The sequence below is a fragment of the Neomonachus schauinslandi genome, chromosome 10, assembly GCF_002201575.2.
Source record: "Neomonachus schauinslandi chromosome 10, ASM220157v2, whole genome shotgun sequence".
Taxonomy (NCBI): Eukaryota; Metazoa; Chordata; class Mammalia; order Carnivora; family Phocidae; genus Neomonachus; species Neomonachus schauinslandi.
The window spans coordinates 109197600-109224762 of record NC_058412.1 but is presented as its reverse complement, the minus strand read 5'-3'; the positions used below and the strand labels follow the sequence as shown (position 1 = coordinate 109224762).

Genomic DNA, 27163 nt, shown 5'->3' with positions numbered 1-27163 from the left:
CGCCCTGAGTGCAGAGCCCAACTTGGGCCGAAACCAAGAGTCAGACGCTCAACTGACTGAGCCATCCAGGCACCGAGAGAGAGAGAGAGAGAGAGAGAGAGAGAGAGAGAGAGAAAGAGAGAAAGAGAAAGATGGGGGGGAATCTTAAGCAGGCTCCATGGCGGAGCCCGATGTGGGGCTCTGTCTCACAGCCCTGAGATCATGACCTGAGCCAAAATAAAGAGTCGGCCAATTAATCAGTTGAACCACCCAGGTGCCCCCAAGTTCTTTTTTTCTTACCGGCTCTGCCATCCCAACAAAATTGCCCTCATCTGCTTGGTCAAAAATGGCTCTCATCATTAGGTTCTGGTTCCAGCCGCTGGGAAGGGGGAACAGAGGAAATGGGGACAATTTCTTTTCCAAAGGATGTGATCCAGAAGTTACCCTTATCACTTTTGCTTACATCCCATTGCCTAGAATTCTTCATATAACTACATTTGGCACAAAGGAGTCTTAGAAATGCAGTCTCTAGCCAGACAGCTTTGTGCTCAGCTTAAAAAAACAAAACAAAACAGGGTTTCTGTACCAAAAGGAAGAAGAGACTATTACTGGGGGAGAGTTGGTGGATTCTGCCACAAGAATGATTTTGTTATTTTTTAGGTATTTTACAGTTTGGCTTTGCTTTTAATTTCCAGGTGTTTTCTTTGTTAATTTCTAGTTTTACTGCATCAAGAAAGAATACTGTCTGTGTTATTTCCACAATGGGAAATAATTTATAAGGACTTGTGGATATTCCACAAGCCTTTGAAAAAGTTTTCTCTATTAATATATAGAATTTGGTCTACACTAGTTAGATTTTTTTTTTTTACCCCCAGACTGGTTAGATTTTGTTACCTGTTACCATTTAGGTCTTTTATATCCTTAACTTAATTTTGCGCTATTGCATTTTAATGGCCTAAAAGACATAAAGACCTCTAGTACTATTGTGTTTGTATTTCTTTTTGTGTTCTTGTACTTTTTTTTGAAGATTTATGTTGTGTTGTTTTTGTACTGAGAAGGACAAATCACTGATTAAAGTTTAGTGAGTCTGGGTAATCTTGTTTCCCATTTTTTGGATGGTACCTCATTTTAGCTCCAACATATATAAAGAAGAAAGTATCTGTTTTCCTAGAGCTTATTTTGTCTTAACTTAGGTTGAATTGTAATGGTTTTCTTTAATTTGAGAATGAATGTTTCTATTTCTCACTTATTACACAGGTAATTCTGACTCGAAGGACAGAAGAGGTGAGCCACTCACCTTATGTCTATCATCCCCTTTATAATGTACAATATTCATCATGTTTGCTCACAGTCTATGGTAACCTTGTGCGTCTGTATGGTTGTGTGTTTACTTTCCCTTAAGTTGTTTCCATATTAACCTTGTAGAGAAGAGTAACAGAAACAAATATTCACTATGTTTTTAAATATAGATTATGGATTCTAACAGTTATGACGTCTTTTAACAAGTAATAAAACAGCTGTATCTCACTTTATCATGTCACTTTGCTAATATCATCCTTTGTTGATATTAAGCCATAATTGCTACACCATGGTTAATTCCTGATGTCTAGTCAATAATTGCCTGTAAACATCCTAGCTTTTTGTGTTGTTTTCCCTAGTCTATAAAGTGTCGACCCTTTGTCATTTTATATGGATTTTATGGGTTTTCACCTCTCTAGTGTAAAGTCCCTATGGCTGGAGATGCTGTGTCAGTGGTCTAAGTAGGACTGCCAAATTCCTGGTCACCAGAGAACAGAATGCGTGGGTACTTACGTGTACTGGCTCATTTTGCTTAGGACAATAGTAGGGCTATCATCAGAGGGTGTAAGAGACAGAGATCACCCAAAAGTCTAAGAAATAATCATTGCATTTGAGTTTGGGAAATGTTAATCCATGAACCAATTTTTCTCTTGTGATTTCTTATTTTATTAAATGAGCTTTCTGGGGCTTTTTATTCTTACTCCACTATTTAACCATGCACAGTTTTTCTTGCATAATTAATAAAACATTTGAAGGCTTAAATGAATTCCCACTAAGTAAGGGAGCATTTGAATCAGAAAAGTAGATACTATAATCCTTTATGTGTTGTCCATCTGCCACTGTATTGGTTATATTGCAATAGATAACTTATATTTGCTCTCTAAAACTCCTCTTTTAACCAATCTTAAAGTCAAAAGTCAAAATGGTATAGCTTTAAGATTAAACATACAATCTCTGCTTTCTTCCTCTACATAATGTGTATTTTCTTAATATTCAGCCTTTTCTTGCCCCAATATTATTCCTTTTTAATCTGGTTAACTAACATGGATTTGAGTAGTTCCAGTATTGTGATTAAAAAGAAATGAAATTACCTTAATTATATAGAATATTGCTAATTGTAACATACTATTAATATGTATTAGCATATATCCTTTTTAAGTTAAAAAAAAAATTTGTATAATTGCTTTTGACCAAACAGGAAAATAAAGAGATGTACGTATTCTCAGCAATATCTAAAGCCCCAAATGCAATGACATTTTTACCAGAGCAAACCTTTAGAAGTATTTCTGTAAATTTTGATATCACATTATTTTAAAACCAAATGCTTTCTGAGAAATGAGGCAAATTATTTTAAAATATTTGCATCATAATGGGTTTGCCAAGCAAAGTATGTCTTATGCAGATGAATTAAATTGTAAGTTTTTCTGCACTGGTCTCTGGGATGCTTTTGAATAGCAATGGCTGGTGTTTTAATTGTCAAAACAGAAAGGAATAAAAAGAGATGAAGGGAGGCAGGGAACTTTGCTTCCTTTCTTTTGAGGTCTAATAAACTGGTTATTTTCTCATGTGTATTATTTTTTAAATATATCCCACGTTATTCAGTAGAACTAGCTTTTTTTCTAATTGTGGTAAAATATACATAATATGAAATTTTCCGTTTTAACTGTATAGTTCAGTGAAATTAAGACATTGTTGTGCAGCTATCACCACCATCCACCTCCAGAACGTTTTTATCATCCCAAACTAAAACTCTAAACTTTAAACAGTGACTCCCCATTTCTCCCTTCTCCCAGCCCCTGGTAATCACTATTCTATTTCCTGTCTCTATAAATTTGTCTATCTTAGCTACCTAATTTAAGTGGAATCACAACAGTACTTTTCCTTTTGTAACCTGCTTTTCTTTTAAAGCATTTCTACTGGTGTTAATTTCGGGTGATTTGTGTAATATATAGTAATGCATTAAATCCAGTTCTGTCATTATCTCCTGAGTGCCTCTTCCCCATGAAGTCAGTGGTCATGAGTGCACTCTCCCATTGTTGTTTAGTTTTCACTAATTTTACATCTCGGTTTTACTAGTTTTGTTCTAGCGAGAGCAGACTCTGAGATAGCAGGCTTACTGAAGAGTACTTTCTCTCTCCATAGCACCTGCGAAGCACCGAAGGCAGTAGTATTGAGCAGAGAGGATGAGAGATGCCACGTGGTCAGAGCAAAGGCAGCGAAGTCCTCAGTCAATCCTGCAGCAAGCTCTGGAGCTGGAATGGGGGGGCAGGGGCTTTCCCCTGGACCAGGCTACTCTCTTAGGCCAAGGGCAGTTCCTGGGAAAGGACTTGCTGAGAACTGTTAGCCACTAACCCTCCCAGCAGCTAGGGGAATGGGTTCTTTGGTCTTGAAGGGGAATCTGTAACATCTACTTACTGTTCTCATGAAGTTTGAGCAGGATAGTGATGCATACTCTCATTCATCTGTTTAGAGATTTTCCTGTGTAAGAAAATGCTATTGAATGATCTTGATATATATATTGAGGCTGGGGAGTGAGTGGCATAGCGGAATATTTGGAGAAGCCGTGTATGCAGTGGTTAAAAGCAAGCCCTGGACTCTGGGGCTAGACCATCTGGGTTTGTGAGTTGACTCTTACCACTTACCAGCAGTGTGGGGTAGATATCTGACTTCCCTGTGCCTCTTCACCATTTGCAAAATTGGATAGGAACACAGTTTCCGTCATAGGGTTGTTTTGGAGAAAGGAGTAACACATATAAAGTGCTTGGCCTACTGCTGGGTCAGCACATAGCAGTTGCTCAGCAAGTGCTGGCTTTGACATTGCCACTCCTACCATCCCACCGTTCTGTTACTGTTATTGTTGATGGGAGACTAAGGAGGTCAGGAATCTCAGCCAGTCAGTCGGGACTCACGGACACAGGGGCACTGGTAAGCCTCCTGGAGGCTGTGTGTAAGGCAGCTCCCAAGGCAGGGTTATCTTGCAACAGTACTGCTGTGACTGTAGACATTTAGCTATTCTCCTGGCCTGTACCTTTTTTTTTTTTTTTTTTTTTAAGATTTTATGTATGTATTAGAGAGAGTGAGCAAGAGATAGCATGAACAGGCAGAGTTAGAGGGAGAAGCAGGCTTCCCACCGAGCAGGGAGCCTGACACAGGGCTCAATCCCAGGACCCTGAGATCATGATCTGAGCCAAAGGCAGATGCTTAACCTACTGAGCCACCCAGGCGTCCTGGTTTTTGTTTTTTTGTTTTTTTAAGTCTGGAATAGTATCCTCTAAACATTTGTGAAGAAGGAGTCCTTGAACTACAGAGTTCTAGAAGCAGACACGATAAGCATTCTGTTGAACCCCAGAGGCTTGTTGAGGTTGCTCAGCTCTCACATCAGATCACCTGCTCCCCCGGCTTTCTAAAGAAGTATTTTTTTATCATCATAGTAAATGACATTATTATTGTGAACTCCATGGCTTTCCCTAAGTACCTTTAATTATATATTCATTCAGTACCCGTTAGATGCTAAGGATTCCAGAAAGAAAAAAAATATTCCCTGTCTCATGGAAGAAACCTGTGAACAGTAAGCATCAGAGTCCACTCAGCTACATGTTATTTGGCTATACCACACAAAGTGCTGCAAGAGAGTGTAAAAAACTCATTCCTAGAAGGAGGCGTGGGGGTGAACTTTGGGCAGTTTAAATTAATATAGTGACTGAGGAAAATGAGGATGCGCCAGGTAGGGTGAAAGCAATGAGCCATGAAAGAGCAAGTCAAGTATTTGAGGAACTGTGCACAGTTGAGGCGCATGAGGTGGGGGGAGTGGCCAGAGCTAGCCTCAGCACAATGGACCTGCTGGTGGTGTGAGCTCAAGGGCTAGGGTGTCTCCTGGTGAGGGGAAGGAAGAAGTGACATGGTCAGATTTTTGTTTTAGAATAACTCCAGAGGCCTTAGGGAAGATAGGTGGGCAATAGAAATTAGTTTCTGAATGATAATTTGGCCCAAGACAAGATTGGGCTCAGCCCAGTGGTTTGGGCTCTTGAGGCAACCTGATGATTTTTTGCTATTTTTAAAGCCAGTAGAAAGCACTTAAAACATTACAACTCTGCTGTTGAGAGTTGATGAATACTGATATTGAAAAGTGTAGAGACCAGCCTCAATATATATATCAAGATCATTCAATAGCATTTTCTTACACAGGAAAATCTCTAAATTGTCTCGTGTCTGCTGTGTCTGCTACACTTCTGACCCTGAGCCAGAATGGCTTTCTTTTGACCTCATGCTCAAATGAAAATTTGGCTAGATGAATAACTCCAGGTTCAGAGTCCTTCTTAAGAACTTGGTAGACAGTGGCATTATTGACTTTGGTGGTGGTATTTTAGATGTGCGGTCATACATAAATCTGATTCTTGTTTCTCTGTAGGGAGCCTTTTTTCTTCTGCTAGAAGTTTTTAAGGGTGGCTTCTGGTTGGTTGGTTGATTTCAAGCCTTTGTCAGGATGTATCTAGGTAAAGCTCCTTTTTCAGTATTGCCATTCAAACTTGATGGTCACTTTTGGCTTGCTAAGAAAAGTTTCTCGTATAATTTCTTTCCCTCCTTCCTTACTGTTTTCCTCTTTGGGAATTCCTAGATCTAGTATTTGAACAGCTATTAGAACTCTTAGAAACAATCTAGCTTATCTCTTCACTGTTACACTTTCCATCTCACTCTTACTGCTCTGTGTTCTGGGAACTTTCGTGATTTGTCCTTTCACATTACTAATTTGTTTTTGTTTCATTTTTTCTCCTTTTCAGCCTTTCTATTGAGATTGTTTCTCCCCCAATCATCTTTTAGTTTCTAGTTTCATGTTTTAGTTTTAGCAATTCCCAGATTGCTCCTTTTTTCCCCAATTTTTTTTATTGTGGTAAAATTTACTCTTTTTTTTTTAATCTATCTATTTGACAGAGAAAGCGAGAGCGAGAGAGGGAACACAAGCAGGGGGAGTGGGAGAGGGAGAGGCAGGCTTCCTGCAGAGCAGGAAGCCCGATGTGGGGCTCGATCCCAGGACCCTGGGATCCGCGGGGAGCCTGCTTCTCCCTCTACCTCTGCCTCTCTCTCTCTCTGTCTCTCATGAATAAATAAATAAAATCTTAAAAAAAAAAAAGAATTTCCTCCCTTTTTAAGGCTGAAAATATTCCATTTTGTGTGTATACAACATTTTGCTTGTCTGTTCATCCAGCAATAGACATTTGGTTGCTTCTGCATTTTGGCTATTGTGACTAATGTTGCCAGGAACATGGGTGTACATATATCTCTTTGAGACCCTGCTTTCGATTTTGGGGCATATACCCAGAAGTGGAATTGCTGGATAATACGGTAATTCTGTTTTAATTTTTTTGTGAAACCACCATACTGCTTCCACAGCAGCTGTACCATTTTTACATTTCCACCAACAGTGAACAAGGGTTCTAGTTTCTCTACATCCTGGCCAACACCTGTTATTTCTGGTTTTGTTTTGTTTTTTTGATAGTAGCAGTCCCTGATAGGTGTGAGATTACTCCTGTTTTGTACTGGCTTTTTAAAAAAGTCAATGCAGTGTCCTCTTGCACAAATTGTGATATATTTTATTTTTAATTTTTTCTAAAAATTTTATGTATTTGAGAGAGAGTGTACGTGCCCACGAATTGGTGGAGGGATAGAGGGAGAGAGAGAAGCAGACTCCCCACTGAGCAGGGAGCCCAACATGGGGCTTGTGGGCTTGATCCCAGGGTCCTGGGTTCATGACCTGAGCCAAAGGCAGACATTTAACTAACTGAGCCACCCAGGCGCCCCTGCAATATGTTTTTAAAGATTTATTCTATTTCTTATATTATGTCTGTTTCCCAGGACGACCATTTGCTGTCCTTGGTATTTGTGAAGGTCACCTGTAAAGCTGCAGTTGAGCTTTGCTCTGGAGCATTGAGTGGATTAGAATGTGCTCACAGTAGGTATCCCTTTGGGAGGAGAAACAACACATCTTCAACTAGGGGTTCAGTCATGGTTTAGGAAGTTGGATGTTGTTATCTTCTAGGTGGAGCTGCCTTCCTTTCTTTTTTCCCCTTAATTCATGTCTTGTGGCCTACTAGAATTACCTCAGGCCCCACCGTTGTCCTTTCTGTCATCAGGGCTGACCCAGGAAACTGTCTGTGGGCTGAGTGTCCCTAGCAATCACGTGCAATGTAAAGACCCTCTCTGGATGCCAATTCTAACCAAATCAGAAAAGACAGTTATGAGACAGGGATATTTAAACAGTAACTGAATATTAAATCATATTAAGGAATTAGTGTTGCTTTATAAATAGGATAATGGTACTATGATTATATTAAGAATCCTTATCTCTTAATGTTACATATTGAAGTAATTACAGTTGAAATGATATGTCTCAGCTTTGCTTTAAAATAATCCAGTGGAGGGGCGCCTGGGTGGCTCAGTCGGTTGAGCGTCCGCCTTCAACTCCAGTCATGATCCCCAGGTCCTGGGATCGAGCGTTGTGTCGGCTTCCCTGCTCAGCAGAGAGTCTGCTTCTCCCTCTCCTTCTGTCTCTCCCCCCGGCTTGTGATTTCTCTCATTCACTATCTCTCAAATAAATAAACAAAATTTTTAAAAAATAAAATCCAGTGGGGTGGGCATAGGCGAGTAGTTCTCAACTCAGGGTGGTTTGCCCTCCAGAGGACATTTGGCAATGTCTGCAGATGACTTTGGTCATCACAATTGAGGTTTTCTACTGACACCTAGTAGGTAGAGGCTAAGGTTGTTGTTAAACATTTTACAGTGCACGCGACAGCCCCCTACAACGGACAGTTATCTGGCCCAAAATGTCATTATCATGAGGTTGAGAAACCCTGGTAGAGATGAAAAGCATGTAAGTGCTAACCCTGAAGTAAAGTGGTAAATACACAGGGATGCATTGTAGTGTTCTCTTTACACGTATGTGAGTTTGAAAGTTTTCCATAATACAGAGTTTAAAAATATATGTACAACTTTTATGGGGGCGGGGGAGCCATCAGCACTCTCCTGACAAATCCTCCACTCTGTATAGGGTGCTGTTTTCCTAGCTGAGGCTGGATGGGGCACCACAGCTTGTTACCCAGCCTGTGGATGTGCTGGCCCTGCATTGACAAACCTTTGGTTAAATACCATCCTGCTACCCCAGTGCCCACTCTCATCCCCAGGCCTGGCTGACTCTGAGCTTGAGGTGTTTCAGCTGGATGCTCTTTGGTTCTGATTGATCTCTGCCGCAGTCCAGTCAGTCCCTCTGCATTGTCTTCTGCAAATCCCTGTTTCAGGTCTACTAATGCCACTCTTTGTTGCCCTCCAGATATGCTTTTCATTCATTAGTATTTTTATATTTCTTCTAGCATTTCAGTGTACTTTTGGGAAGAGAAAGAAGTAAAATTATGGATTCAATTCCCCATCTTGAGCCAGATGTCTCTAATTACCTTCTTTTAATGCCTGGTGTACACCCCTTTGTGATTGGCATTTAACAAAGACGTATTTAGTGATAGATCATTAATCTAGTATTTTAGTGCCAAATGTGTGAGAAATTCTGTCTGGGTTTTAGGTATATGGTGAGAAACAAAGCAGATATGTAATTCTTGCCCTTGTGGAATTTATGGTGTAAAGGAAGGACACTCATTAATCAACTATACTCAAATAAATATATAATTACAAAGTGTGGGAGGTATTATCAAGGGCAATAACTGTGTTTTGTGAGAAGAACAAGGAAGATAATAGCTAATACTGACTGTGAGTACATAATGTGTGCTGCTTACTGTGCCAAGAACTTTACATGGATGATCTCATTTAATCTTCACATAACTCATTTTAGCGTTAAGGAAACTAAAACTTAGGATCGTAAGTTAGTTTTAGGAAGTCAGAAGAGACCTCTTTAGGAAGAGTAACACTTGAAGTGAGAACTAGGTGACTAGGAGGTGGCCAGGCAAAGAATGGAGGGAGGCTATGTAGAGCAGAATGGAATAACATGTTTGAAGGCCTACAGAAGGAATGAACTCAGCATGAAGGGTGCCAGTGGCTGAAGCGGAGTGAGCAGGGAGAGCGTAGCAGGAGATAGGGTGAGCAGGGGCTTGTGGGGAGGTTGTTCTAGGCTCATGTTCTAGGTTCATTCTAAAGGCTTGGGAAACCAAAAGGTCTTACAAGAGAGGAACATGATCTGGTTCGCTTTCTTAGAGACCACTCCGCCTGCTTTGTGGAGAATGGATTGGCAGTAGACAGAGGCTTACAGTGATCCAGTTGAGAGGCTAGGGATTGAGACTACAGTGATGGCAACAGAATGGAAAAAGGCAGACAGATTGGAGGCATTGATTTTAGCCCTAAAACATACTACTTGCAGCTGGGTTGGATATAGATGATAAGTAAGAGGAAATCAAGGGGGTATCCACATTTCTTCCTTGAGCAGCAGGGTGGATGGCAGTGTTCACTACTGAGTGGTGAGGGGAAGGCTTTAGACACAGAAGGTTTGCATTGCCTGTGAAATTTAAGTGGGGTGGCATATAGGCTCAGAAGAGGGGTCTGACCAAGCAGTGCAAATGTGGGAATTGCTAGTGTATCATTTGTGCTTACAGCCATCTGTCTGATCAGATCAGCTAGATAGAGTGCCGAGAAGAGTGCTGGGGACAGAGCCCAAGGAAGTCAGACACTTCGAGACCTTGTGTTAGAAGAGGAACAGCTAGCAAGGTTAAAATGAGATGGAGCAGCCAAGTGATAGAAAGAAAATCAGAAGCGTGCTTTGTTGTGGAAACCAAGAGATGAAAGCTCTTCAAAGAAGAGGGAGTAGTTAGCCAGTTTGAATGCTCATTTTCCGATGAGAGCCACATACCAGGGTGTGTTTGAAAATTGCCATCAACAAAGAAGCATGGTGGGGCGCCTGGGTGGCTCAGTCAGTTAAGCGTCTGCCTTTGGCTCAGGTTGTGATCCCAAGGTCTTGGGATCGAGTCCCACATGGGGCTCTTCTGTCAAATAAATAAATAAAATCTTAAAAAAACAAAAAACAAAGAAGCATGGTATAATACCTCCCATCTCTTAAAAAAACAAAGCAAAAAGCTCTCCATCCCACATCCCCCTCCAGTTGCTGTTCATTCTCTCTGCACCTCTATATGGTAGAAGTCCTCACCTCAAATAAAGAGTCAGTATCTCACTGTCTTCTCTTTCCATCTTTATTTCACTCCATTTATGCTTCCTCACCAACTACTCAACTGAGACCACTCTTAAAATAGTCACCAATAGCTGTTGTCTCATCAAATCCAGTTTCACTTCTCTGTGAAACTCACCTACTTAATCTGTTGTAGTATCTGATTGAGTGGATTACTCCCTCCTTGAAAAACTCTTTTCTTGGCTATATTTATGACACCATATTCTGCTGGATTACTTCCCACCTCATGACTACTGCTTATGAGTCAGTCTAGCTAGCTGATCTTTTAAAAGAATGTAAATCCAGTGATATTTCTGCCCTGTTCAAAGCCCTCCAATCACATAGTGCTTCTCATCACATTCAAAATTAAATCCACACTGCTAACCATGGCCTATGAAGCCCCAAGTCTTCCGGCTCCTGCCCACCTCTCCAGTCACATCCTGTACTAAAACTGGCCTTTGTGCTATTTCTTGAACCCGCCAAGCTGCTAAGGGGTGTTATGCTTGTTATTCCCTGTGCCTAGAAAGTTCCTTGCCCAGATCTTTGCATGGTTTACATCTTCACATTATTTAGACCTCTGCTCAGTATAAGCACTTCCGACTTTCCCAAACTACTCTAAAATAACCCCCTCCAACCCATCAGTCTCTATCCCGTTACTCTTCTTTTCTTCATAGCACTTGTCCCTGTCTGAAATTGTATGTTTACTTGTTTCTGAATAGTGTGCTGCTGCTTCCCCCAGAATGTAGGCTCACAAGTCTGCTTAATCACTTCTCTGTTCCCAGAGTCTGGAGCAGTGCCTGGCATACAGTTACTGGGCAAGAAGACAAGTCATTGAGGTGACAGTAATGAATGTAATCCAGACCATATGTGATAGGATTGACCTTTACATGGGAGGGACATGCCCTCCCTTTTAGCAGAACGGGAAACGGTGAAGATGGTTACAAACTCAGAGTGGTTGTGTGTGTTCATGGTGGAGATGTGGGCCTGGAGGAGGATGAGTCAGCACCTGGTCAGCTGCCATGAGAAAGGAGGCTAAGTATTGGGTGGTTAGGAAGCCAGGCCCTGTGGAATGAAGGGAGGAGTTGTTCTGTCTTCAAGCCAGATGTTGCTGTAGTTGGGCTCCTTCCTGGTAAAAGGTGGCTGTTGAAAGTGGTAGAAAAGAGTACCCAGCATTTTTAGAGACATAGTGCTTAAGGATCTAATACTGTCTCCTTGCTTTAATCAGGAACAGTATTCTCTGTGCCAGGGAACCATTTGGGTTTACAATAGGAAAATTGTCCTTTTTCCTTCCTCTCCCATCTTCCTCTAGATGGAGCCCATTGAGCCTGGGACAGAGTACATCGTTAGCCCTGCACACCCAGCTTGCCATCAGGATTGATGTGTTCATGCTTTCAAATATTTGAGTATTTTTTATGTGCTAAGCACTGTTTTAGGCTCTATAGCAATGAAGGAAATAAAGTCTCTGCCTTCAGAGGGTTTACAATCTAATGCAGGGAGACAGAGTAAACAAATGTATAAGTCAGAGATGGGATGGGTGTATCATCCTAGGTGCTCACCCTACCTTTTCCCCTTCCACCCACACTGGCCCTGGGGTGGCAGTGGGAAATGTTCTCTCACTCTATCCATGCCCTGCCAGCTACAGAAGCATTGAATGAGCCCTTCTTCCTTATCTGGGTGTTTCCCCGAGCAGCTGACTTGAGCCCTCCATTGCACACAATGGTAATGACATGTTTTGTTCTCTTCGGTTTCAGATGAGACGCCAATTATTGCAGTGATGGTGGCCCTGTCCTCTCTGCTAGTGATCGTGTTTATTATCATAGTTCTGTACATGTTAAGGTGAGCATGCTAAATGCTAAGGTGAGAATGCTAAAGCTTCTGCATTCTCTTGGATTCTGCTTCAATACCCCAGGGTCTCATTAAGCCCACACAGTCCAGAAGATAGTAGGATAAGGACAGTGAATGGAGGGGAATGGTTTATGATATTAAGATTAAAATTCTACATAGAAATGGTTTAAAAGCTCTACATAGTTTTCTTCAAGATCCAGCCCTCCCCTTTGCTTCCATCTGCCCAAATCCAGTTCCCCAATTCCGGTTTAACCTAAAGCCCAGGAAGGTAGTTTGAGGTTGAGGGAAAAGCTATATAGTCTGTGTTATTACTGATAGGTTATTTAAGACCCTCAGATCTAGCCTTACTGAAGCAACCCTCAGCAGTACCCGATTAGAGATGATATGGTAAATAGAGACTTATTCTATTTCTAGTTGGCGGAGGGGGAGGTGTTGGGGACAAACCTAGGATCTAGGATCCCTGAGCCTGGTGTGCTAAACTGAACCATGTGAATTACAGAGTTCCCCTTTCTGACTTTCTTCAGGGTCCTCTAGATATTACACACAAACAGGGAGAAAAGGCAAGGAAGGGGGGGAACCCAGCGGAGAGAAAAGGGAGGTGCATTTGTCTTCTTCCTGCTGAAGTTACTAATTTGGATTAACTCCACCCTTATCTTTGGTTTAAGCTGCTCTCTGCTCCCTGTGTTCTTTTGCAGGGATAAAGAGAGGGGAACCTTACACACCCCTACAATTTGTGATGTGTCTCCACCGTTCTGCAGGAGACTTGTAGCCAGACCTGTGCCCACCCATCTGAAGCTCTGGGCTTCTCTCTGATTGCACTGGGGAAATACCAGGATTTTAGTTTGATAGGGATATTCTTATCTCCCCTCCACTGTATTCTACCCACTTAACCGTTCTCCACCTGGTGTGGTGGTCATCTCCAGTGAGTCCTGGACTTGGAGCCACACGGAGGAGCCATACAAGCCAGAATATACTGTTACGGCACCTCAGTTGGATTCTAGTGTGCTGAGGATGAGCAGGAACATCCAGAGGCACTAGGTCACCATGAAATGGAGTTGGCTCAGCATGTGCAGGACCTGTCTGTAAAAGAACATGTTTATTTGGTAAAGGAGATTTAGGAAGCTGAATTGATATGTGGAAATATGAAGCCAGTGATTGGTCTCCCTTGACTCTGTGCTTACTTTTTCACTATGAACATTTTCTCATTAGGTTTAAGAAATACAAGCAAGCTGGGAGCCATTCCAATTCTTTCCGCTTATCCAATGGCCGCACTGAGGATGTGGGTAAGGCACCCCTCAATGACCTGGGGAACCTTCATGGAGAAAAAAACCAAGAAATTAGGGATTTCCCCATCCTAAAAGGGGTAGAGGGAAGACTTGAAGAAAGCAGTCCTAGTTCTTGGAGGCCTGGTGCATGAGGTAGAATCCCCAATTTGGTCTCCAGAGCACCTGACCAACCTCCCCCCTTGTATACTGCAGAACCCCAGAGCGTGCCACTTCTGGCCAGGTCCCCAAGCACCAACAGGAAGTATCCACCCCTGCCCGTGGACAAGCTGGAAGAGGAGATTAACCGGAGAATGGCTGATGACAATAAGCTCTTCAGAGAGGAATTCAACGTGAGTTCTTTGCTGAGGCTGGCGTGTCAGCAGGGAGGAAGGCAGACCAAAGGTCAGGCCTTTTGGGTCATGAGGTAGAAAACAGGTTTCTAACGGGTTAAGAGGTGAGAAATTTTCTACCAGGTTTATCTGACTCCTTTCCTATGTGATTATAGACAGGAAATGAAATAAGATTTGCCTTACCTCTCTCCTCTACCCATCCATCCATCCATCCATCCATCCATTCATCATCGCATCTGTTACTTTGTTTAATAAATACTTATCAAGCATCTAATATGTGCTAGGTGCCAGGGATTTGCTGGGGAACAAAAACAGATCCAGTCCCTACACTCAGGGAACTTGCCGTCTAGTAGGAAAATCCCCATAAACAAGAACAAAAATAACTGTTTAAGTTCAGACAGCAATATAGGACATGAAGGACTGGTGCATAGTTGTAGGAGTCTATAAGAGGTGGCTTTTTGGAGTCTGAAACAGGGGTCCCAGAGTGTCTTACGTAACAGACAATAGGAGTAAATCAGTATAGAAATGAGGACCATGGAAGACTACCAAGCACAGGCCTCATGTGGGGTAGATTTGTATTTTTTTTTTAATAACTCCCTTAAGGAAGCTGAACATGTTTGCGGATCTACCGGTTGGTGTGTCCAGCCCACCAGTTCTGATCCCAGTTCAGAACTTCCTTGAAGAAATTATGTTTTAACTGAGGCCTAATCATAGGCAAGGGCATAGGTAAAGGAGAGTGGGGAATGTTCCAAGCACTGGAAGTAACAAGGGCCAAACTATCACTAGTGAGGGTGGGCAAGAGAAGGGCACATTGGAAAAATAAAGAAAGCCTATGTGTGGCTTAGGGCAAAGGCTTGGGTAGGTGGCAAGAGAGGAAACTGTGGAAGAAGACTAGGCCAGACTGTAGATGTGGATTATCATAAGTGAAGTGAAAAGCCATGGACCAACCAGATTTATATTTTGGAAAAAAATATCTCTGGCTGCTAAATAGAGAAGAACCCGTGGGGAGACCAGAGTAGATGCAGGGAGTACAGTTAGGGGCTGCAACAGTTTAAAAACAGAGGTGCTAATAAGTTGACATAAAGTGGTAATGATTAGAGAGAGGGGATGGACATAGAGGAACAGTTCCAGAGTTGGCTAATTCATCAACTTTGGGCATTATTAAACTCTCAGTTTCCTTTACGTCTCACACTCAGCCATGTGTCAACTTTGTCTCTTAACCTAGCTCCCCTCTTGTTGCCAAAATGGCTTCCCCAGTTCTAAGTGCCACATGGAGGTATAACAAGGTCCAGTGGGAAAAGGATGACTGTTTCTTCCTGTGTGTCTCCCTTTATCAGCAAGGAAAACTTTCCCAAGAGCTTCTGAAAACGTGCCTTGTTGCATGCTCCTTCTTAACTCAGTCACAAGTAAGAGAAAAATAGGCTTACTGCAACTGACTCAGATCAGTCCAGATCATTCCTGTGTCATGTAGGGGATAAGCAGTCAACCCCACAGAATGGGAGCCATAGTAGCAAGGAGGAAGGGAGGAATAGTTATTGGGTAGGTGAGTCACCCCTCATTTCAGTTCTGTCACTGAAGGGCTTGGAGTGGAGAGTGATGTGGTCAGATTTGTATTCTGAGAATCACTAGCTACAAAGTGGAGAAGAGAATAGGAAGGAAGCAAGAGTTAAAGTAGGAGACCATTTACTAGGCAAGAGTTAATGGAATAACTTGGACTCATTTTTTGGCTATTGGAAAAATGTCACTGTTTAATGGTCATTATTGATTGAGAACATTTACCTCATCCCCCAAGATAACACCCCAGCCTTAGCACCAGAGCTAGATCCCCAGTAGGCACCCTACTGTTGCATAATCTGTAGTGCCCACTGCTTCTAGGGTATAGGGTATGTGACCCCATTGCCAAACTTCTTTTTCTGTGAAGTGAGTTGTTTGGAGGAATATTGCCTGAGGTAAAACATTCCAGTAAATTCCTGGATGGAGGTGGTATTCCTAGAGGCACGGTAGGCAAATTGAAACAAATATCGTGGTGAGATCCCATTGCCGTGCTACCATGGCCACTATGCTCGTGGGCTCATTGGGCCAGCACTGGGGTAGTGAAGGAAAGGGCTCAGCAACATCTCCTGGGTTTTTAACAGTGAGTGCTGTCTGGTGAGCATACACATGGAGCATAAATATTTCCTGTCTTTCTTGTTCCAGTTATCCACCATCCAGGGATCGGCTTAGATCCTGACCTCCAGTGAGGTAGTGTGATACCTTACTTGAAGTTCTGTCTCCTGGAAGGATTTCTCTTTTATATTCATTCAGAGTCATCCCTTAAGTAGATTATCCCATAGCAGTCCACTTCTAGAGTAGGCCAGTTTATCTCACAGAGCCATTTGTGCACTAGGCTGGACTTTTTTCTTCTGTTAACTGTTGATATCATTGGGAATTCATGTGTCTGTTGAAGGAGTGGCTGTGTGGCAAGTGTTCTGTACACATCACTTCCATCTGGAGGTAGAATTCTTTTGGACATGTCCAAATTTGTGGCTTATGGAATCATGTGATACTTAGTTGATGGACAGCGAAGTCACTTGGATATCTAGTGACCCATGGTCAGGCATATAGTCTCTACCAGAACCCAGTGCTAAGCTCGGAACATGATCTTGCTGCTAGGATCATGGTTTTGTCCCCAAATCCTAAAGTTTTTCATTATGATTTTCCTGCTCCAGCCTTAAGCACAGACACTTAGGGCCCCACAAGATCAACCAGAGCCTATTTCTCTGTGGCCTGGGTTAACTGGAGAGCCTTCTCTTTTCAGGTCACTTAATAAATGAGTCAGGACACCAGCATGTGGTATATGCTGTCTTCAAAATCCAAAATGGCTCAGTAAGCACCAGGCCTTCCTAAGGGATGGGGGGGAATGGACAAGGAACAGCAACATGTCTTTTATGCTGGAGGGGATATCCTGACATGCCACAGGCCTTTGACTTTCAGAAAACTTGGCAGAAGTGGCACTGTACAGAAGTGGCACTGTATTTTTATGTCCAGCATGTACATCTAACATACATAAATACCTGCTCTTCAAGTCCTGTCAGCTTGATGTCATCAGCATAGTTGTCAGGGTGATATCCTGTGAAACAGACAAAATCCTGATGAACCAGATCACATCAGAGAGATGTCAAGATGATTTTATCACTGAGGCTGCTCCTGCCATGAGAATGGGAACTGCTTCATGTAGTCTTTGTGCACCATTAATAGCTATATTCCAGGTACCAGCGGTTATGTTAATCTGTAGGAAAGGAGAGTGCATCTGGAAAAGCACCTGCAAATCAGCAGTTCTACATGATTCATATATTATAATCCACTGACATCCTTAAACACTGTCGGTCTCTGGTGCTGTCTCTTTTGTAGCTTGCATGTGGGGAGGTGGTGATAGAAAGCATCAGAATAGCTAATACTAGTAATCACTGAGCACTCGCTTCACACCATCACTAAACTCACACATATAAATGTACTGTCTCATTGTCCTACAACTTGTAATCTTCTGTAGCACTTAGGACCTCTGTAACTCACCGAGAGACTTTGGACCTCTGTAACTCAGCTTAGCCTTTTGGTAAAGAGATTACTGCTCCAGCTTGCATTTGCTCTTGCTATTTTAATGGTCCTTCTTATCCATTGGCTTAAGAGACCAGTCAGTGTGAGTATTCTGCCACTTGTAGATAGCTGTCCATCACCCAGCCTGCAAAGGCTCCATTCTAACTAGCATAAAATAGTGGCATTCTGGGTTCCCAGGAATTAGGTAGCTCAAGGCTGGAACGAGTAGATCCCCAAAGGTGTATTTTCCTTTACCCAGTGGAATTACCATGATAAATGGGTGTAAATTCTTAAGAGAAGATGAAGAGGAAGTTCATGTATATGAGTGTTGATGTTATGTGAAGTTCTTCCTTACACATGCCTAACATTGAAGGGTTCCAGGTCATGAACTGACCCACGCTGGCAGTTGGATGCAGAGGGACCCTTTCTCTAGCTTGGCAGTGTAGTCAGGCCCCCTTAGTTCACCTGTGCTGGCTGCCTCCCATTTCCATTGTTGGGAGCTTCACAATGACTTATCCACAACTAGAAATGTCTAAGCGCTGGTGACTATGGCCTCTGAGGCTCCTTCCATCCCAAGGAAGGATGAGAATCCCATTTTGAAGCTAGTCCCTTCCACGAGCATCTCACTCTGGTGAAGACAGTCACGAAAGCACTTCTGAAAGATTCCAGTGCTTTGCTCACATGTGTGCCCTCTCTGGCAAAGCACGCATGGTGGATCCCATCAGGGGCACAGTGAAGGTGTCTGCAGGAAGGTTGAGCCTCTTGGAGCCCCGGTAGCACTGATAGCCCCCACTTTGTGCCAAGGGTTTTCTGGTTTTTCATGGTTACCTAGCTGAATTTAGCATTCAGTCCAGGTTTCACTGGCCAGCCTAGCCTGCCATTTTGTGGTCAGTATCTTGAGCTGTTACATTATGTGCCGAAGAGTTAACCATATCATAACTAGAAATTTGGCCTTATCCAAAAATGATGCTCTTCCCTCTGTGGTCTAAGATCTCCAAAATCTGTATCAGTTACTCCTCTGATTTTTGATGATCCAACTCAAAGAATTCCTGCATTTTCCTCTAAGTATTAGTCCTTTGCTTTTCTTTTTGTTTATGTATTTTAACCTCCACATTGTGTTGTGCTTGCATCCTGATTGTCCATGAGCGATGAGAGCTGAGTCACGGGGCATTTGTCTTCCTCATGAAAGCAGGGTGCAGTAGAGAGCATACTAGGGAGCTTTAGCAGTTGGCTTTCTCCAACTCCTCTGTTTCAGCACCATCGTCGTCTCACTTAAGGCCCTGGCTTTCACATGAGCGGCCCAGGAAACATGGGAATCCCACTGGCATTAACATGCAGCAGCCAGCAAGATACTGAAATCTTAACCTTTGGTTCAGCAAAATACACAGCACAGTCAGAAAGGCCCTAGGTTTTGTGCTGTCTTTGGAGATAAACATTTGATGTTAGAGCTGGGCTTTTCCTTATTTCATTATCTGATATTGTCAGAATTACCCTACCCCTTGGTTTCAACATTCCATCATCTCCTTTTAATTTGGATTCCCCTACCTCTTTCCCACCAGTTCGAACATACCCCAGGTGATTGCAAGCAGTAACTGAAGAAACTGTTGTGCAGTTGTGAACTAGGAGTGGCTTGCTCTTTCCCATCCTGAAAACTGGTTGACAGTTCCTTTCCCTTCATCTGAACCCAGTAATCAGGTTCACATACCCACATTTCTCCCCTAAGTCTCCCAACCACAACACCTCTCTCATACGAAACTGCTAGGTCAGTTAAGATCTTTTATTTAGGGTGCCTGGGTGGCTCAGATGGTTAAGCGTCTGCCTTCGGCTCAGGTCATGATCCCAGGGTCCTGGGATCGAGTCCCGGTTCGGGCTCCCTACTCCTTGGGAGCCTGCTTCTCCCTCTGCTTCTCTCTCTCTCTCTGTCTCTCATGAATAAATAAATAAAATCTTTAAAAAAAAAAAAAAGATCTTTTATTTAAAAATAAGAGAAGTCAACTCAAGCAAATTAAGGAAAAACAAAACAAAACAAAACCCCAAACCATCAATTGGGCAGACTCTGGGGAAGCTGACAGAATCAAAAGCTGAGGTAGACTACCAAACCTTGGGCAGAACAGGCCCTGTCCTGGTGGCTCTGGGGCCCTCTAGGGAAGCCTCTGTTCTTTGTTGGTTTCACAGTCCTGAGAATCCAGTTTGGCACAGTGTGGCTCAGGTGCAGCCGTGCCTGCATCCAGCCCTGGCAGGGAAGAGAACAACAACACTTAGGGCAAACACACCGATTTGTGTCTATTATCAGAATAATATGCTTATAATCATGGGGTGAGGAAGGCCTTTTTAAGCAAAACACAAGATTCAGAAGGCACAATGGAATATATTGGAAGAAAATAAATACATTAAAATATTAAATATTCCTATGAAAAAGGACACCATAAAAAAGTGGCCAGCTGAGCACCTGGGGGGCTTAGTGGGTTAAGCATCTGCCTTCGGCTCAGGTCATGATCTCAGGGTCCTGGGATCAAGCCCCTCCTCGGGCCCCCTGCTCAGTGGGGAGTCCGCTTCTCCCTCTCCCTCTACTCCCCCGACTTGTGCTCGCTTGCGTGCTCTCTCTCTCTCTCGAATAAATAAATAAAATCTTTAAAAAAAAAAAAGTGGCCAACTCTGAGAAACTGTTTGCCACAGGTAGAAAGAGACTTGTTCATAATACATAGCTGCTACAGACCTGCGAGACAGTAAACATTGCAGTAGAAAAATTAGTAGTTCACAGGAAAAAAAAACAAATGATCTGTAAACCTATGAAAAGCTCTCAAGGAGCTGCAGATTAAAAGTAACCATTATTTTGGGCCTGTTGGATTTGAAAATTTAAGAAGATTGGTGTCAGGTATGGGCAAAGATCTGGGGATACAGATATTCTTATGCACAAGTAGAGCAAGTTTAAATTGGTATAACATTGGAAGGATGACTTGGCAATATCAATCAGATTTCAATGTTTACACTATCTGACCTAACTTCTGGGACTCTGACAGAAAACCAAATATGTATTTGCACAAGGTTGTTCATTACAGCATTATTTATAATAGCAAAGAAAGTAAAATGAAAAGCAAATATCTATCAAATAGCAGATTGGCTAAATGATTTCTTGCATCTCTTATGAAATTCTATACTATCATTAAAATAAATGCCTTAACCTAGGTCTCTAAGTCATTGTTAAGGGAGAAAAGACATTGCAGGGGACTATACCTGGTATAATCCCCCTTTTAAAAAAATACTTTTTTTTTTTTTAAGATTTTATTTTTTTAAGTAATCTCTATACCTAACATGGGGCTCAAACACAACCCCAAGATCAAGAGTCACATGCTTCACCAACTGAGCCAGCCAGGTGCCCCCAAAAGTACTTTTTAAAGTCTGGAAAAATACTGTGTGAGCTATGAGCAGTGGCTTTCTACAAGGTGGGTAAAAGACATAAGAAACATGATAGGGGGGCGCCTGGGTGGCTCAGTCGTTAAGCGTCTGCCTTCGGCTCAGGTCATGATCCCAGGGTCCTGGGATCGAGTCCCACATCAGGCTCCCTGCTCGGCAGGAAGCCTGCTTCTCGCTCTCCCACTCCCCCTGCTTGTGTTCCTGCTCTCGCTATCTCTCTCTCTGTCAAATAAATAAATAAAATCTTTTAAAAAGAAAAAGAAAAGAAACATGATAGGGAACTTTCACTTTTTACTGAATTACTTGACTTTTCTTCTATAATAAGCATATTCTTGTCATAACATTTTAAAGAGCAGTTTTTTGGGCGCCTGGGTGGCTCAGTTGGTTGGGCGACTGCCTTCAGCTCAGGTCATGATCCTGGAGTCCCGGGATCGAGTCCTGCATCGGGCTCCCTGTTTGGCAGGGAGTCTGCTTCTCCCTCTGACCCTCCTCCCCCTCATGCTCTCTGTCTCTCATTCTCTCTCTCTCTCAAATAAATAAATAAAATCTTTAAAAAAAAAATAAAAAGCAGTTTTTTAATATAGTAAGTGAAACTAATGGAGCTTAGCTTTAGCATAATATCCACTGTACTTTAATGAATACATAGGATATAGAATAAAGAGTTGATGTTCCCAGCTTGAGTTGTGCCAGGAGTCTTGTGATCAAGTCTCTGTGAAAAGGAATATCACTAAATGCGAAGTTGTTCTGGAGAAAAATTGGACCATGAGGGTGAACAGCTGAAGGAGTAATAAGCGTAAGACATGACAGCTGTGTTCAGATATTTGACAGGCTAAAAGGAGAGTGTGCAGCTTCTCTGTGAAGCCCCACCGTGGTTGAAATTTCCAGGTGATGGCCTTCATCCTAGAGTTATAAGCTGGATTTTTTTATTGAGCAGCTTTTGTCTTAGAAGCAGTAAATTTATCTAAAAAAGCCACCTGTTGAGGTCCCTAAAGCATGTTCAAGGTTTAAAAAAAAAAAAGGCGGCAAAATTTAGTTAGTTCCTGAGAGAAAGGGGATAGGACAGAGAAGAGAGGGAAGAGTGGAGCCAGTGAGATGATCCAAATGTGTGCGTTGCAAGATGTGACACCCTCCTCGCTGCAAGTCTGCATCCTTGTAGAGACAGCTTAATTCTTGGACTTCCAGGTGGAGAAGCATGTGTGTGTAATTTGAAAATTTAAGAAGAACTGTGTGCCGTCAGAGTGAGGTGGAGGCCAAGTAGCCTCTACATTGACAAGTTGTCTCGAAATAAATGAATCAGAGCCGAAGGCCTATGGGAATCAGCAGGAACTGTGTCAGGCGCTTTGGAATTCAACAGTCCAGGGAATTGGGGGTTAAGGGTTTCCAAGGGACAGAGAAGGCTCTAGCTGACCTCTGGGTTTTCCACTAGTCAGGACAAGGGAAATAGAAAAGAAATGTGTATCTGGCTTTTGTGTCCTTCTAAACAGAACTTTCCAAGATATGATGAACTGCCTTAAAAGGGAGTATATTCCCCGTCATGGCAGAGTGCTCGGGCATTGATGACTCCCAAGTTAGAGTGTTGGCAGGCGGATTTGGATTTAGAAAAGAATGAGACCCAGCACTGTACTGGAGATCTTAGGCAGCATAATGAGGCAGAAAAAGAAATGAAAGGTATTAAGGATTGAGGAGGAAGAAACAAAATATGCATTTTTTCAGAGGAGAATATTGTCCTTGGAGAAATCCAAATATTCATCAGATATATTATTAGAATTAATAAGTTACTTTAGCAAGGTTGATAGATACAAAAACAAGATAAAAAGTTAATGCATTTCTATACATAAGCCATGATCAAAAAAATCTAATAATTTTTAAAAGATGCCATTTACAATAGCATCCAAAGTGTAGAGTACTTAGGAATAAATTTAACAAAATATTTGTAAAATCTTTGGAGAAAATTATAAAAATATTTGAAGACATTAAAGAAAAATCCTAAACTAGTAAAGAGTTAAGGTCAGTGGATTAGAAGGCTCAATATTGTAAAGATGTCAATTCTCCCCAAACTGATATATAGATTCAATGCAATTCCAATAAAAATCCCAACAGGTTTTTTGTGGAACTTGACAAGCTGATTCTAAAATATATATGGAGGAGAAAAAGATTCAAGAATAGCCAAGACATTCCTGAAGAAGAAGAACAAGGTGAGGAGACCTGCCTTACCAGATATAAAGAGTTATTATAAAATTAAGACAGTTCTGTATTGGCACTGGGCTAGATGCATTGACCATTGGAACAAAATAGCCCCAAAGCACTCGTGTGTGAGTGGAAACCCATTTATGGCACAAAGGCTGTGCAGTTTGGTGGGGGAAAGGATGGTCTTCACAATGAGTAGTGCTGGGACAGTTGGTAACCCCATGGGAAGAATGAAGTTGAATTCTTGTCTCATACCAAACAAAAAACTGGTCCCAGTTGGTGTAGATACTGAAATTTAAAAGACAAAACAATGAAACATAGAGACAATAATGGAGGGAAATATGCTTATGATCTCACAGTAAAAAAGGATTTCTTAAGATTTAAAATGTTGATAAAGGGAAGATCAATCAACTTGGCTACATTATAATGCAAAACTTCTGTCCATAAATAAATAAGAAAGGGCAGGCCACAAGCTTAGTAAAATATATTTGTAACGTTTGTACTGACAAAGGATGAATATCTAGAATATATAAAGAACTCCCACAGATTAATAAGAAAATAAACAATCCTGTTGAAAAATAGGGGAAACACTTGACTAGGTACTTCACAGAAGAGGGAACTCTTTTGACCAGTAAACTGTGGAAAGATGGTGAACTTCATTAATAATCAGAGAAATGTAAATTAAGCCTACATTTGATAAATTTAAAGTCTGACAGTAGCAAACGTTGGTGAAGATCCAGAACAACTGGAACACTTTATATTGCTGGTGGGAGTGTAAATTGGTACAGTTATCTCGAAAAAACAGTTTGGCCTTATCTGGTAAGGGTAAAGATTCTCGTACTTGAAATGCTTGTATGTGTGCATGAGGAAACACAAATTAGTGTTTGAGGCAGGATTATTAACTGTAAACAACCCAAATATTCATCAGTAGTAGAATGGATAAATAAATGTTGGTATGGTCTCAAAACAGAGTGCTTCAGAGTAGTTGAAGTGAATGAACTTTGGCTACCTGGAACAGCCTGAGTGAATCTTCAGAATATAATGTTGGGCAAGAAAAAAACGTCAGCATTTGATTATGATTCCACTTTTATCAAAAAATAGACTGAACAAAAAATATATATATTGTTTGAGGATACAAAGTGCATGGTATACAGATAAAGCAAGGTGATGATAACACAAAATTCTAAGTTTACTTGTGGGAGGGAGAAAAAGAGGATATGAAGAGAAAGGGCCCAAAGAGAACTTCTAAGTTAAGTTGTGCAATGGATATCCTTCTTTTTTATAAATGTAAAGATTGAAAAACAATTTTTTTAAAAACTTGACATTTTAAAAAAACGATTTCATACATAGCCTTATCCCCAGTAAAGGCTTAAGCAAGGGATGAAATGGTCTTTGATGCCACCTAATGTTTCTAGAGATTTTAACATCTGGTAGCCTGGGTCAGCTGCTTGTGCCTAGCTCTGTGAGCTAGGTTTTTCAGAGTAGAAGCTAAAAGAATAGGGTTCACCTTGTTTTCATCCCTGCCACAGGCTCTTCAGTCTGACCCCTCGCATATAACACCAGGTTCTCTAGAGCAGGCCCTTTGTTTTCTCTTGCCGAACAATAGCTCCTATTTCTTCCTGACTTTCCTTTTAGGGGTCTCAGCCTGGGTGGAGACCCTAGTTTTTCTTCATCATGACTGTGGGGAGCTAGGAATGCTCATAGGACTATGAGGTGTGGTCATTGTCATAACTAATCCCTGAGGACTATTTTCAAAAGTCCTGCTGTCACTATTTCTTTTCTACATCATTTTAGACAAGGGTGTACAGGGAAAATAATGCCTCTGGCTTAGTTATGAAGGCATTAAAAACTTGTATCTCATCCTGCCCTGTACCAGGGCGGAAACCTACGGAAATCTACCGTGTCTGGAAGAAGGCAAACCAAAGGTGAATTGGGAAACTCCAGTCTTAAGTAAGGTCTCTGTTCTGTGCATAAGAGTCCAGCCCAGGAAACTCTCTTTTCCCCTTTATGTATTGGCAGCATAGGGTCCAAAGAATTGCCTCTCTCAGTAAAATGACATACAGAACCAGCAGCATTTTAACTCCGAAAGGAGACTCTCGAGTAACTGAAGGCAGACGGAGTATGAGACCCTGACTCATGTTAGGGTCTTCCACTTTAATTTCTACTACCATTATCTTGCTGGTTCCCAGGAAGTGTATTTGCTCCCTTCTTAAAGCTTTTGCATCTGTCTGGAAAAACAAGTTGCTTTTAAGGCTGGCATTTCTTTTATTTAATGATTTTTTTTTATTATTATCAAAGTTAGACACCTGAGAGTCATCCTTTATTCCTGTCTCTTTCTCTCCCCAACCCACCTTCCCTTCATTCCATCTCTAACTACAGAATGTATGTCAGATGCATCTTTCCTTATACCATCATCCTTCCCTGGTCCTATTCTTGCTTTCCCCCTGGTCCCTTTTCCACATAGCAGCCAGAGTGATTCTTTAACATGTAAACTGGATTGCAGTTGAAAGACCTTGAATGGTTTCCTCGTGCACTTAAAATTCAAACTCCCCATTCAGGGACCTACATGGACTTGTGTGATCTAACCTTGCCAAACCCCTCTCATCCACTTCCTCTTGCCATCCCCACTACCCACATTGTCTATATAATACCCTCACTGACCTTTCAGTTAGCTCACACAGCCAGGCCTTCTCCTGCCTCTAGGTTATCATAGATGCTGGTCTCTGTGCCTCAAATGCTATTTTTCACACTCCTCCTTCGTCATAGAGACCTACCCTTAATCTAAATTTGGATATTTCTTAGGCTTTCTGATACTTCTGTAATAGCATTCTGTTCTTTCATTGTATTTATCACGTTATGTAATTTATATGTTTTATTTGTTTAATGTCTTTCACAAGTTTGTATTGTCCTTGAGAACAAGAACTGTGTATATGATTGATTCACCAGTATTTGCTCTGTATTTATCCTGGTACCTAATAGGTACCTAATCTATATCTTGAAAAAACAAATGAAAAGTAATACATGAACCATAATTTACTTAACTGTTCCCCTACTGCTGAATACTAAGGTTGTTTTCAGTTTTGGGTCTTTCCAAACAATGATAAATAATGTGAACAAAGAGATTTTTATTTCTTTAGGCTAGATTCTCAGAAGTGAAGTTGCTAGGTCAAAGTATGGATATTTTAAGGCTCATAAAACATATTTCCAAATCACTTGTCAGAAAGGTTGTCTAGGTTGGAATTTTGAACTATTTCCTTTTTTGCTTTCTTATTTTTGAATATATCGAACACATAAGAGGAAAGTGGTTCAAATAGTAAAGCTTAGCTTCCCAATCTTATAAAACTAATTTATTGAATACTTACTCTGTGCTAGACTTGAGATTATGGTATTTACTTCTTATGTGGCAGATATTATTAACCCAGTTTTACAGATGAGGAAATGTGGTCCTAGAAAGTTCAACAAATTTTCTCAAGTTCATACAGTCCAGACTGTCTCATGTCAAACCATTTACTTTTACCCCCACGCTTCTCAGTGCTAGCTAATTTACATTTGCTCCAAAACTACTGCAGGTTCAATGTCACCTCCCTCTAATCCTCTGCTTCCTAACTGCTGCGTCCATGTATATGTTCTCCCATCCACCTGCCTGTCCTTGCTTCCTTGCCGCATGATACTAGAAACTGGGCTGTCATTCCCTTCAGGTCCTTAGAGAGGGCCTAACTCAGCTGACCATCCAGACCCCTCCTGTGTAGTTCACTCTGAGATGCTTCTCATCTTCGCATGTTAGTTAACATGGGGATAAATGGCCCATCCCTTCAGTTATGTCCCCATTCCTGTTTACAGGGGTGGTCCATTTTGACCCCGCATTATAACAGGTCCCTAACCACACAGTAATCATATAAAGAGCATGCTGCGCTTATAGTAACAGTAAGGGCATTCCGCCCCCAGGGGATTCTTGGTGTTAAACTCTAAGGAGCTTGCAGGCTGTTTAGAGGAGAGGTGCACTCTCTGTGTTAGGCTGCAAGTGTTCACCTGGGCCCATCTTTGTCCCCCAAGTTAGGGTAGAACTTACTGTCAGATCAGGGAATGGTGCAGCATTTTGC

At 41.8% G+C, this 27163-nt stretch overlaps 1 protein-coding gene across 3 annotated transcripts in view; it reads left to right on the top strand.

Moving 5' to 3' along the window:
- The window catches only part of PTPRA (protein tyrosine phosphatase receptor type A), a 157711-nt gene that overhangs the window by 98772 nt on the left and 31776 nt on the right, over positions 1–27163 (top strand). For 2 of the 3 annotated variants that reach the window (XM_021689138.1, XM_021689137.2), the window contains exons 4-7: positions 1237–1263; positions 12181–12265; positions 13484–13557; positions 13753–13889. In XM_021689138.1, the coding sequence (XP_021544813.1) occupies positions 1237–1263; positions 12181–12265; positions 13484–13557; positions 13753–13889 (323 nt within the window). The remainder of the gene's footprint in view (positions 1–1236; positions 1264–12180; positions 12266–13483; positions 13558–13752; positions 13890–27163) is intronic. The other variant, XM_021689139.2, reaches the window with a different exon arrangement.